Consider the following 14,931-nt stretch of genomic DNA (forward strand, 5'->3'; position numbering starts at 1 on the left):
GCCATGTCTTATCTTTACATATTGCTAGCACCTAATACAGGGCCCAGTAGTACTCAATGACTGTTTATAAATTATAGAAAGAATGAATAAAATTGGTTAAGAGACTGTTATGCAGAAAGCCCACTTCCTCTAATCCCAATTTGGCTCTCCAGAGGCAAATCCCTTTGGGGTAAATATAGTTGGGACTTTTCTAGGATTGGATATAGAGTTTGTATCCTATTTGTGAGAAAGAGTTTGGTCTCAACCTTACCCTTGATCTCGCTGACCTCCTTTGGAAGAAAAAGCGAATAAAACACAATGCATATTTAAAAAGTTAATAAAGCACATAGGTAAGGACTAATATTAAAATAAAACTGATAACTTCTCAAAAAATCATAATGGCCTAAAGAAAAAATTCTATAAATATTGCAAGTAATTACAACTCAGCACAATTAGGTTTGAAATAAACATTTCGCCCCACTGTTGTGACAATTTTTTTAATTTAAAAAAATTTAAAAATTTTGGGCGGCTGAATGGCTCAGTTGGTTAGAATGCAAGCTCTGAACAACAGGGTTGCTGGTTCGATTCCCACATGTGCTAGTGGGCTGCGCCCTCCACAACTAGATTGAAGGACAATGACTTGGAGCTGATGGGCCCTGGAGAAACACACTGTTCCTCAATAAAATTTACAAAAAAAAAAAAATTAAAAATTTTTAATAAATTCTATAATGGTATGAGACAACTAACATTGTTAAGTTAATTCTATTCAAGTAGCCACCTATAGTAAAAGAGAAAAGGGAAGAAACTTGGTGAAAATGTCCATAAATGAAATCAAATGGAGGGCAATTTCAAAACCATTTTAGATTTCCAAAACTGCTCTGGACACCATAAAAATAAAGGTAATAATATACTTGAAAAATAATACTTAGAAATTCAAATATTTGGATTTTTCCAGACGCCATCTTGAGTGGGTTCATCTCCAGGCATCATTTATTGAGAATATTTTAGGACAGTATGAACTAGAAGAAGGATACAACAGTGATCTATCATTACTTTCAGGAAACTTAACAAAATCAGCGAAAAGTTTATTCAGCGACAAGCCTTGCCTTGATGGAGAATATAGAGATTTGCTTGGAAAAACAAAGCTGCTGACAGGTAGAGTTGGGACTAGAACTTGGTCATTTAATAGTCCAGTGCTCTTTCTACATCCAATCTCAATGATCTGAGTTTTGTATGGAGAAAAAAAAGGTTGAAGAGATATTTTAGCTCAAGGTTGGCCAACACAATGAATATTAGCTTAAATTCTAAGACTGACAATTTCTGAAAAAATGTTTCTATACTAGAATATCATGTAGTATAGTAAAAATACTTGGCATGTTCTAAAATAAAAATAAGAAAACAAACTACATTGGCTTTTTAGTTTTAAAAGGCCTTGAAATATAATATCTTCAGACATTCTGAGGCAATATCATTACACAGGGTCTTGAAAAAATAAGGAAAAAGAAGAATTTTATTGAGATACAGAATTTGGGTAGATATATTTTGTAGGTACATCTCAAGAATTTCATGACTGCTATTATCAGTAGTAAAGTGGCAAAATTTCCTGAAATATACAGGGCAATTTTAAGTATCCCACTGACAAATAGGCACTACTCATTTATAAGACAAAAGTAAACTATATTGCTTACCTTGGTAAATTAATACTCCATTTCTTTCCTATAGTAGCTAATTTCTTCAAGAAATGTTGTCTAGTTCACATTCAGTAAAAATAAAATTCCCCTAAACAAATAGCATGAATCTTGGTATTAACATTTTTTTTTGTACTATGTTAATAGAAATTCTTCTACAAGTCTGCAACAGGTTATGCCAAATTATTGTGTATAATTTTTATGATGCCTTATATTAATGAAATTCTTTAGTTGTTGATACTATCTACACCATGAAGGAAAAGCTGTGATTTGTCAGAATAGACAAAGCTGGGCTTTAATCCATCCTTTTAACCATACTGCCAAGTCTATATTGTTTTCACTGCGTCTCAATTAAGAGACAGGCAGGACACCTGGTACTTCTTTATCTAAGTCCCATGGGCTGCCAGATGACTCAAAATCCATAACAGGTGCTAAGGCAGTGTGAGCATAGTCCTATTATTGAAAGCTGGATTTGAATAAAATTTGGACCATATATAATTGCTCATAAATCAGTCAATTACTAAATGAAAACATTAAGTAAAAAGTTGATAAGCCCAATTCTACCAAAGTTCATGTAAATACATTTAAAAATATTAATCTTAAATAAATGGGATTAAAAATCTAAACCTACCTAAAGGTTCTGAAGATCCTTCCTGATTTAATAATCCAATAATCACTGGTTTCTAAAATGCACTAACATGATTATTAAATATGTATATCTGCTTCACTTTCATGATAATTGCATGAAGCAAAACATCGGAAAAAAACACTGAGTCACCTGGATTTCAAATTTAAGAAAATTAAAATTATGGAATCTCATTTTTGATAAGATCTTCTTGAAGATATTATCATTAAGTAATGAGACTTTCACAGTCAACAGAGAACTACTTCAGAATCATCAGTATTAGAGTAAGAGTTTAAAAAACATGGAGGGGGAGACTAGAAACAATCACTTTGTGTTGTTCCTTTTGGGAACAAAAATTTCAGTACATAAAAGTTAGGGAAATGAAAGTATGTGTTTGAATTAAATACTAAACTTGAGCTCTGTCAGAAGATTGCAAAAAGGAAAAAAATAACTAAATAAGTGAAATTTTACAGTGTACAATTACTTAAGTGTTATCTCAACCTAAATGTGCACTAACTTAATTAAGATTTTGTTTAAATGCTAAAATTATCAGGAGTACAAAAAAGTGATTCATTATCATGGTAAGTAGTAACAAAGTACAGCAAACTGTCATTTAAGACAGTGTCATATAATCTATGATAAACAGTATATTGGCTTAAACTAATGCATTATATGCCCCCAGAGAATGACAGGCTTAGAGACTGGACTTTAACATCAAAATCTACCCATTAATCTTGACTTAAATATAATCTATTCTGCAGTAAAAGGAAGAATGGGCATTCAATGAATTACTGTTTTTGAAATATTGCACTGGTGCCCATTTACTAAAATCATTTAAGGGGACATGAGGAGATGGAATACTAGTAAATTTTACAGACTGTTACTAATTTTACAAAACATGCATCTTATTTTCCCCCAACTTAGCAAGAGCATCTCATTTTTAAAAAATTATAGATTAAAAAGGGCTTAAAATATCTCCCTCTGATCCTTTGAAAGCATAATATTTATAATTATAATACTGCAATATAATTTAGTCAACTTAAGCTCAGCTGAAAAAAAGAATCACCTATGGAAATATACTGTGAGGTTCAGGATCCTTGGAGCTAAAAAAAACTTTAGTTTTTTAACGGTTGTAGACTGTTTCTGTGCATCAGAACCACCAAGTACTTGATTAGACTACCAGAAAACAATGGAAAGGCCTCGAGTAGTGTTTATACCAATATTATGGCACACAATGCTTCATAAAAAAAGGAAACAACCCTCACATTTTAAAAGATACCCAAAATAGAATTAAACATGAGAGAGATTACCACGAATGACTGAAATAATTTAAGTTACTCATTTAAATGACAAATCTGGTATTTAATCTAACGACTTGTTGACTAGTTTACCTTTAGTGCATGATTTTAGCACTTGAAATTGTAACGCATAAAGTTTTACATTTCTGTATTAATATACCTTATATATATTCAGATGGTATTTGGGAAGTCTAAAAAGCACAGTGCAAAGGAAATTAAGCCAAATTTGTCTTTATCCTTACCTGATATATGAATTGTGGTGGTTTTAATCCACTTTCCCTCATTTTAAAATTTTTATAAAGGTTTAAAAAATACATTATTTTCACCTAAACGAAAAATATCATAAGGCAAAACTGACTTTTGCTATAATCTCGTGGGCTGAAAATAAGTGTCATGTTAACAAGGAATTAGTACAAGCGGTTGCTTAAATGTATTTATTTCCTTTCTTTTCGATGGTAGGTATGTGCTAAATAAAAGCCAACACTCCTATCAAGAGAGTAAGTAAATGTAGAAGCATCAGTTCCCCAACAGCTATTTCTGCTCCTTCTGTTTTCTGAACAGCAATTAGTAAAGCAACCCCTTCCCCTCCTCCCTAGTGCTGTCAAGCTGTTCAGAGCAGTTTGCAACTCAACAATGGTACTATTGTGAATGCTCTCTGGGCTTCCTTCCCACAGAGAGTTAAATGGGCAGTTCCTGCTGCCCATGATTGGTGTCCAGTGAAATAATACTCAAGAGCCAGGTTTTATCAGCTTCACGCCAAAGAAGTGAAGCCAGGGAACCCAAGCCTTCATATCATACTGGACCATATGCCAACCCTGATGGCCCCAAAGGTTTATCACTAAGAATCAGGATCCATCATGTCCCTTGTGAAATTTCACTTCACATACCTTATGTGAAATGCAAAGCTTCACTAAAAACCGAACCTCCTTTACAATTGGCATGAACAGATGGACGGTAACAGTGGTTTGGCAAGCAAAAGTTAAGATTTAAATAGGCTGTATTCTAGGCTGTGTTTGAGAGGAAAAGCAGTTAGAAAAAAAATGGGGAGATTTGTGACCCATAGTTTAATTTTAATTCCATTATTGAGTTATTAAAAATTCAATAGTTAAAGCCCTTATGTTTATTAAAAGGAAAAGAATGGATTAAAAAAAGCACTGCGATTCCTATGTCAAACAAAGTTCAAGACTAATTTCAGCTTTACATTCTTCATTCTTTGCTCTGAAATCCCCAAGTAGCATCTGAATTTACTGCTGCTTTTATATTTAAACAAAGACTAGAATAAAACGTGTACATTATGTGGTAGGTGTGTGTGAATAATAATTTGAGCACACCAGTTCACCCTCATAACTAATATCAACAACATAAGGATTTAAAGGAAGAAAAAAACCCTGGTGTAGCACAGGTAAGAAGTTAATAACGATAGAAATAGAGAAACTTCAAGTTTTGTGGTTTTGGGGAACAGTTTGTCCATCATCTGATAGGGTCCTCTATCTTCCTTCTGGTGCACTATGATATGACCCAACTGTCTAGATAGGCATATGTGGATCATACTGTCACACTGGATTTGACAAAAGAGATAAGATGGTGGTAGTGCTTTCTTTTCCTTTGTTATTTTTGCTGCGAAGCCAATGTACTATCAGAATAGAATAAAAATACTTCATTTATCAATAACGTGTAAAAGTACAAGGGGTTGTTATGCAAGAATGAAGAGTCTATCATGAAACTTAAGAATTATGAACATCTCAAATGCTTTTTTAAATGGCAAATATGTGTAGGTGTAAAGATTATCAAATATTTAGAGATCTTAGTCTCATTAAGAAAAATAACACTAGCGATTACTATTATTAGCCTAGCAATTACTTTACAATTATTAAAAAATAGAGACTTTATTTAAACGCTAATCTAACAAACTTATTTTGGAAAGAATTTACTAGAAGAGGAAAATAATACATTCAAGCTGAGTTCTGCTACGCACCAGGTAAAAAGGATATAAAAGCAGAAGGAACTGTCACGTTAGACGATTGTTACATTACTGGCAGTAACAGAGAAAACCAAGTTTATGTTGGTTTTCCTTCTGCTTGACTACATTATCTGGTTTTGACCTATGTCTTAATCTCATCTTCTACTACTCTTTCCTGTGCTTTATACTACGCAGTAGTGCAGAACTCCTCGTATTTCTCGACCACATCACACTTTTATCCCGCCATGCCCATTTCCTACACCTGAAAAGCTCTTCCCTGCCTCGTCTGCCAGGTAAAGTTCCATATGTCTTTGAAGTAATTAGCAGAACATGGTTCCTCAGTAAAGCCATTCCTAATTTCTCCTCACTATCCTCTCCCACTTTAATGAAAACTAATCACCTTTACCGTCTTATTTTGTAACATCATTATTGCTGGACTCTTCAGAGTGCACTTCAATCATTGATTGATTGATTGATTCATTCATTCATTCACTCACAGGGGTCTCCATTTACAGGTCTCCCATTACAGTCTCCATCAGACTGTAAACTCCTTGAAAGCAGTGATTGTGTTTCTATCCCTAGGTTTTCTCTCACAGTGTCTCCCATATAGTAGGTAGTCAATAAATACTGGTGAATAAATGACAGGCCCCAAATTGCTTAGTGACCTTTTTTGGGGGGTGAATATAGCCTTTTAAAAAATATTTAAATTTGTCATTTAGAACACTGAGTTCTTGGTGGAGAATAAAAATTTAAAATATCTCTAGAATACAATGATAATAGAAATAGAAGTTGGCTATGTACTGAAGTCCTTTTTGTGAGTTCCCAGTTTAAATATAAGCGAAGTCATTATTCTTAGTCCATATTAGAACTTTAAAAAAGATCATCTCTAGAGAACATAAAGAGATACTATTTTCAGACATACTGTTTTCAACCTCACAGAATAAACTTCCTTCATAATTATCAAAAGTTTATTACATATCAGAGAGAGAGCTATTTATTGCTTTTACATCTTTTTGAAAGAACACAAGCAGATGTGTTAGACCCAAACTCAACATCTCTGAAGGTATGCAATAAAACATTCCCACAATGATTGTAAGGAAGCCTCTTAAAATACCAGTAACAGGCATAAATACCAGTAACATATCCTTGAAAAGAATAGCTGAACAAATTAAAATTAATGTAGAAAAAAACTACATTAGAATCACGACAGAAGTGCTGCACATATCCAGAACGCCTGTTTAAATAATTACTCTGTGTTCATACACAGACTATAAGGTTTGGCAGAAAAATCCTGGCCAAGGGGATATTTAGTCACAAGTTTTGCAGCAAGAAATCCTGCAATAGCAATGCCCACTGTTTTTAATGCAGGAGACTTAACTGTTCCCATCACAGAGCAGATTGTTAGATAAACAAGGATGTTTGTCGCCTCTTAGAGACGCCCCACTACAACGATTAATATCAAAGGTGCAAGGACTACAAGCATTTCAGAGGCCACAAAACCTGGATCACTTAGTTGATGAGACATTTTACTTAAAGAATTCTTTCGAAGCATGAATGACCATAATCATAGATCTTAGCCGATTTAACCAATAACCAATTTGTCCATGAAGTGTAAGACTTTCATTTAGAAGTACATAGAACAAATGACACTTAGAAGATGTTGAGAGTGCCCAATGACGTAGGTGGTGCCAAAGTTCAAGAAATAACCCTGAGGACCTCAGCAGTGTTTCACTCCCAGAGGCCTCCGGGCTCTCTCCTGTGGCTACCATCTTCCTTGTCATTCAGCACAAAGTGTGAACCTTCAGGGCTACAGCCATGTGCTAACTAACTCCTTCCTAGGAGGACACCAAATTGTACTCTCCCCATCTGTCACTGTCATCAAGTCAAAGGTGTCTTAACTCACTTGTCTCCTTAACATATTCCTCTTCCCTCTTAGAAATGGAGGGGAAAACTTCATTGATTACTGACCTCTGAGAATTATCTTCCTTAATCTATAATGCCCTCTACTAAAAATATACCGATTAATCAGTCATGTATTGTTCATGTATCAGAGGCAAGTCCTTCTGTTCCTAGATTTCCTTTTCCTTTTCTTAGATTTCAGCATTTCTATCTGGCATGCTCTTACATTGTACCCTAGACTAATACAAACCACAAATTATAATGAGAACAAAACAAAAACAAGCAAACTTAAAAGTACACTGGCAAATGAATAGAAATTTTCTGTTAAAGAGAAAAAAATGAATACTTAAGAACCCATCCATTCATGAATCCATCTCCTCTATACTATTACAACAAACTACTAGCCACCTACTACTGTGCTAGTAGTCAGTGAATAAAGGATATGTAAGGCTTATTAATATGAGCACACACATGGTAAGTCCAATAACAAAATGTTACAAGGCAGTGTATTGCTTAATGAAGGAAATTTTTTTTACAAAGTTATCTTATTGGGGTCATGCAAAATGAGGATATTAGGTGGAAAGAAGTAGAGAAGGGGCATTCTTGGGGCAAAAACATAGGCCTAAAAGAAGAGAAGGCATTTAGGGATGATAAATATGGCTGAGCGGGATACATACAGGGTGTCCTGAGTGTCAGTGTGATGCGAGATGAGAGTAAGGGTGGGGGTGGAGTTGGAGAGGAGTACAGCTTATGTCCGACAAAACTGCAGTGAGAAATATGAGCTTAGGAGAGGAGGCTAACAAGAATTGCTTGCAGGTAGTCAAAAAATTTAGATAAGAATTTCAATAAACAGTCAAGAGCCATCAGAACTCTTAGTATACTTAAATTTGTGTTTTAGAAGAATATTTCCAGTGTCAATGTGGAGGATAATAATGGAAACATCATCAACTACCAGGTAGCTACCATTTTCTGAGCTCTTGCTACATGACAGGCCGCTTAGTGCTTCAAGTAGATAATCTCATTTAATCCTACAACAATCCTGAGTTTGATACTCTTTTACCAGATTAAAAAAAAATTAGACGTAAGACAGTGAGGTACTTAAATGGTTCTAGACTCTGAAGCCCATGCTTATATCTCCAGTCAACTTCCAAATTTTAAAATATAATTAATTTGTAAATTAAGCACAGTGCATACTTATCAGTATTATCTTCTAAGGAAATGATCTGCAAAAGACAGTAGATACATAAAATTATGTAGTTTCTCAATAAACTCACTTTCGTCTAACATGAAATGGCAGCAATATTGATGAGCCTCCCTAAGAGGTTTTATAATGTTCTATCATAATGAATGGCAAACTTCATTAGTAGAGCCAATCAATTACATTTCATTTCATTTTGGCTCTCATACTTTTGCATCAGGTTCTTTACATTTGAGTAGTAGAATGGTAGGGATAACAAACTGTGACTAATTGAAGAATGATCATTGACTTCTGGTAATTTGTCTGATAAAGTTAAACAGAAACCCAATTCTGGCATTTAAGAAAAAGTCAAATCTAAACAGATTAGAAGAAATCAAATAATATTGGTTTGAAAGGAAAGAATACTAAATTTAAAGTGTTTTTAAAAGAGGCCATTTAATTTTAGAATCCCCAATACTGTGCATTTCAGAATATTACATGTATATTACATACATAAATGCATACACATAAAGCCACAAAATATAAATTATAAGAATTAAAATAGACATGCTGCATTCCATCTACTCAAATCTCACCATTTGAGGCCCAGATTTTCTATACATTCTTCCCTGATTTTTTAAATATAAAGTAATGAATTCTTCCTTGGAACTTACACAGCATTTTATCTATAACCTTACTATGACACAGTATTTTGTGTCATAATTATTAACATACATATTATTCTTTCTGCTATTAAATTATAAGCTTACTGTAGACAAGATTACCATCCGATTTGTCTTTGCATCTCTCTCAACAATCTTTACCACTACCGTGTAAGTAATCAATAAATATTTTTGATAGAAGAAAAGCAGTAAAGTTCTATATTTTGACCTGGTGGTGGTTAAACTGTAATTATTCACATGTAGTACATTTAGGATTTATGTACTTTTCTCAAATTGTATTTTTCAGTAAAGGTTAAAAAGAAAAACTGAAGAAAAAATAGGACACTTGAGATGATTATGTCAACTTGGCTAGGAAATGGTACCCAGTTTTTGGTCAAACACTAGTCTAGATGTTGCTGTGAAGGTATTTTTTAGTTGTGATTACCATTTAAATCAGGAGACTTTAAGTAAAGCAGAGTATTCTCCATAAGGTGGGCCCCATCCAATCAGTTGAAGGCTTAAGAGAAAAGATTGAGGTTCCTAAGGAAAGAAGGAATTTTACCTCCAGATGCCTTCGGACTCAAACTGCAACATCAGCTCTACTCAGGAGCTCCTGCAGATTCTAGACTTGTTAGTCTCCACAATCATGTGAGCCAATTTCTGAAAATCAATCTTTCTCTATGTACACACACACACACACACACACTCCATTGATTCTGTTTTCCTAAGAACTCTAATACAACATAATTGTATGTTGTAACTTCTGATAACTTCTATGCATAATAAATCTCACATTAAAAAAGAAAAATAGTATATACATGATAGCATCATATTTAACATTTGTAAATAGTCAAAATGTCTCTAGGATCAAAATAAATAATTGTTTTAAAAATCTATTTAAGAAATGGAGTCATGAGAGCTAAGATCATAAATTAATGCTTTGGATTATTCCCATTGCAAAAAAAAGTCAAAAACAAACAAACAAAACCCAAAAAGACCCCAACACAAAAAAACAAAGAAACTCCAAAACGAAATAAAACAAATCAATACCCTCCTCCCCCCAAAAGTCCCCAAACTCTGTGTCTCTCTCTCAACAGGTAACTAACACATGATAGTTAAGATCAACCTGAAATACCCCTCAGGTCCAACGGCTTCCCAGAATCTGCCTACTCTTCCTCCCCAGCATTACACTTCAATTGTAATTGCATGCTCAAACCAACAAATTGAGCTCGAGACAAAAAACGTACCTAGCTGACAAAGTCAGAGATCACAAGAAAATGCTTTTCAAGTACAAGTAATGCAAGAAATGACAAGTGAAGGAGAGGTTTCAAAGCTTGAAAGACAGTCATCAATACTGACAGATTACTGTAATTCTGGCTGCCAGCAACGATCGATTTGGGCAGCATATGACAATCAATATTGTCCTCATTTAGTGAACAACATTAGATTCATAGTTACAGAAGATGTTCCAAGGATAAAATTTAAACTGTATTTAATGATCATAAATAGCACAATTTATGCTGTGGAATCTTAGTGGGTACTTTTATTGGGCATAAAATAACTGACACAGCAGTATAATTATCCAAATATAATTGAGTTTATTACATATTCTTTTACCCCTTCACTTCTCTTATGAGGATTAAAGTAGTAACTGGTGTTTTTCAAAGCCTACTTCTATCTCAATATCTGTTAAGTTTTATTGATCTGTTTTAGAGCACATGATTTTTTCTTATCCAGATTGGTCAAAAACATACATTTTAAAATTTAATATATTTCTGAACTATGTATTTGTTTTTTAAAATTAAAAGACATATCTATATTTCAATATCTTAAAACAAAAACATCTACTTGTAATTTATTATATAAATTTTCATTTAAAAATCAAGTAATTTCCCCACTTACAATTAATATAGAACTTTCTGAATCCTTGTGAAAGATGACTATACACTTTTCAGATTAGCAAAGGTTAGGAGTATCTCTACTATATACTTAAACCACTACGGGAAAATAATGTCCATATATTCAAGCTTCCAAGTCAAGAAAAATTTGTTTGATTTGATTTGTTTTTACTCTGAGTGTTCCAGAAGTGATTCTGCTCATAGAAAATTTGCTATATCATAGTATATTTGCTATACAAATAAAATGTTCATGTTTACTGTTTTCATTTGAAATGATCTCTCTTCATCTTAGAATTTTCTCCAATGTGGTATCTATTAACATCTCAGCAAGATTTAACTATTAAGAACTTCACGAAGCAGGCCTGAAAATCCAATCAAACCAATTAACCCACCAACCAAGCAAACATAAAAACCCAATTAGGCAATTCCTTGGTGTTGAGTAGAGTTGTTTTATATTGACTGTAATCTTTACACACAACAGAATTAATCATTGCACAAAATAATGTACCTTACTTCATTTACTAAGCACATCCAAATTCATTATCTCATGTAATCTTCACAACAATTCCAAGATGGTTGTTAGCATCATTTTTCCAGATGAAGAAAGAAAGGAAGGTTTAGAGATTCTGTGGCTGGACCAAGATGGCAGGGCGGAGCTTAAGTTAAAAAATCAATGTTTGCTAACTGCAAATCCAACTATCATACCTCTACTGTAACACGCAAATTTGAAATAGCTCTCAAGTGTATGAATCTGGGTACAGGAAAATTAAGCCATCTCCCCAACACTTTTAATTTTTCATTTTTTAACTATTTGGTAAGGTGTGCATCTTAAATGTTATTTGCACCTCGGGCTAGAAATAGCTTGTATGTGCTCAATAAATTGAGTTCCTCCTTTATGACATCAGAGGCAAATAGAGTTTTGTATTACAATCTAATCTCTCTCTCACCACTTTCCCAAAAGATATAAGGCATTTTTTCAACTGTGTCTGAAATAAAATAGTAGAGGACACTACCCTCAGGATGAACATCAGAATCAGGCGGACTGTAAAGAGGCAAAGGTCAGAAAGAAACAACTTCAGTGGAGCCGACAATGTGGATAAAATGAGTTAGTGGGTTATAATTTGTATATTCCTTGTAAGGTTAGTGACCTTCATAGAGATATGCAGGAAATAATACAATGACTCTTTACATTTCACTACAGTGACCACTTCAAATCTGAGTTCTCAACTTAAAGTGAAGATATAACTGCCATAAATAAATAAGAAATACTACGTCACTAAGCTTAATCAACGTAACATACCATGGTCCACCTACAATTCCATCTCATAGTATCTGAATACATGAGCAATTACATAGGAACCAGATTGCTTAATTTTCATCAAAAGAAGAAAATATATGCAGGAGACTTACGATAAATCTGTATCATGTGGAATAGAACACAGGATATTTTAAAAAGCCTTTCCTGTACAGCTTAAATCTATCATTTATTATATAAAAGAAAAAGCATTAAAGTATTTTTAATCATATAGAAAAAGTAGAGGAAAACACAAACCTATTTTAGAAAGGAATATCAGAAAACAATTTAAAATTTAAAACTGTATGTATTTGCATATTGTGTCCCAGGCACTGTTCTAAGAACTTTATACATATTGATTCATTCAGTTCTTACAACACCATAAGCTACACATTCTCATTCTCATTTTATATATAAGGAAATTGAGGCTGAAAGAGGTTAAATAACTTGCTTAAGGCTACATAAGCTAAAAAAGTGGTGGCCAGAATTTTAGTTCAGGCAATCAGGCTCCAGAAACCATGTTCTTAAACATTCCACGTCCTCTTCTACTTCCATGTCTCTATGTTGTTCCTTCTGCTTCTGGAATTTTCTTAATTCCGTCTACCTGATGAAGTCTTAACTATCTTTAAAGATTGGTTCAGTCCTCACATTTCTCAAAAGTGTTTCCTAACACCACCACCCCTTCCAAATGAATGAGAGGCCCCATATTATTTAACTTCCAGAGTACTCTGCATAACACTATCACAGCACATGTAAGCACATATACTGAAAATAGTGTATTTCTTCAACTAGACTGAGTACTATGCGATGACTGTTTTGGTTATCTCTGCACATCCAGAGTAGCAGAGTGCCTAGCACATAACGGGGCTCTAATTAATTAATCAAAAGGTTAAGTACTGATTTAAAAGTATATTAAAAAAATACATCATTCCAATATCAAATGCTCAAATACGGGGGAGGAACTCCATCATCTATATATCAATAAACAGAAATTCAAAGGTATTAACAACACACTAGAAATATTTACCTTGGAAAGCAGACATGTATTAGAGTAGAAACCATACTGTTCAAAAGGATACAAGTTTTGATACAGTGGAATCAGAGATTTCAGTGCACGGCTTGCATTTATAGCTGTTGCTCGAACCATAATGGGTAGGACCTTTCCATTCACAATAGCACCATCAAAAAGTGGGCCAAAGAAGGGAACCTGATTGAAAATTTAGAACACAATTTTAAAAATTGGAGCAAGGCTGTAAATAAGAACAATCAAAACACTGTTTGCATACAAAAGTGTTTCTGCTTCCCCTTTGGTTCGTCCTTCGGTAGAAATACTACTCAAATTCAATTCTTTTCCATGATGGGTCATTTATACTAGGACAATAAACAAAAAATGCCAAAGATCTACAGAGTTTCCATTCAAAAGAACTGTGTACTTCATGTAATTGAGTAAATAATTTATGAGTATACTTCCTGCCAATTTTCAAATTTTTGTAGCTTCAATTGTACAAAAAAATCCAACACTAGAAATAAATTCCTTTTCCTCCATTAAGTATGAGACACAGGAAAGATATATTCTTACAGGCAGCAAATTAGTTTTTCTTTGTTTTTGTGTGATACCAGCTTTACTACAGAACCTAAAACACTTTTACTACATGGTTTATCAGAAAAAAGAAATCTATGTTTTGATAACTGTCATTTTTATCAGGTGACTGACAATTTCAAGTTATTCTATTTGAATATGGTTGGTATAAATGGCAGCTGAAGGCAAAGACATGAGCTGTGGATAATGCAGTAAATATTTTAGGCTTGTGGCTACATATTGTCTCTGCTGTATGTCATTCTTTGATTTTTTTAAAAAAAGAAAAACCTATTAAAACGTAAAAAACATTCTTAGCTTGCGTTTTGTACAAAACAGGAAGTAGCCATAGTTTGCTGACCTCCGGTTTAGATGAACCTTTAAAAAACCTGGCCATAACCTTAAATTCACATATGGGACACTTAATCCAATTCAAGAAATTCTTAGGATTCATGATCAACTGTCAAAAACTAAGTTTTTTATAAACTAAAAGTATTCAATTAAAAAGAAGAGACAACAAAATGCTATCAAACTTTATTTTTCAAGAAAATACGTCTGCAAGCATGTTTCAACCCTACAGTGTAAGACATCCAACTAGAACTACTTGGCTTTTTTTTTTTTAACTTTTTAGAATTCTCATTTATTAATTGACACGACTAAAGAATCATGTAATTTCAATAAGATGTATCACTAAAAATGTTGGAATCATTCATCCTGTTCTAAAGGAAACTACTACTTCTTACTGTATCTTTTAAGAAATGGTAATCATCCCCTTAATAAACGGTAAATCCTTTGTGAGCTTAGCATAAAGGAACTTCCACTCTGGCACTACCAAGCCTTCTCTCATTTGAATAATTTCTTGCCACTTTTCTTGT

The 14,931-nt window shown here is 33.5% G+C and overlaps 1 protein-coding gene across 30 annotated transcripts in view; it reads right to left on the reverse strand.

The window, feature by feature from the left end:
• The window catches only part of RALGAPA1 (Ral GTPase activating protein catalytic subunit alpha 1), a 202,896-nt gene that overhangs the window by 20,696 nt on the left and 167,269 nt on the right, over positions 1-14,931 (reverse strand). For all 30 annotated transcript variants that reach the window (XR_004423152.1, XM_033107302.1, XM_033107299.1 and 27 more), the window contains one exon: positions 13,560-13,687. Coding sequence is in view for 29 of the 30 variants with exons in the window: in XM_033107302.1 (XP_032963193.1) it covers positions 13,560-13,687 (128 nt within the window). In the remaining variant the exon portion in view is untranslated. The remainder of the gene's footprint in view (positions 1-13,559; positions 13,688-14,931) is intronic.

This window comes from Rhinolophus ferrumequinum, chromosome 6 (assembly GCF_004115265.2).
Source record: "Rhinolophus ferrumequinum isolate MPI-CBG mRhiFer1 chromosome 6, mRhiFer1_v1.p, whole genome shotgun sequence".
Lineage (NCBI taxonomy): Eukaryota > Metazoa > Chordata > Mammalia > Chiroptera > Rhinolophidae > Rhinolophus > Rhinolophus ferrumequinum.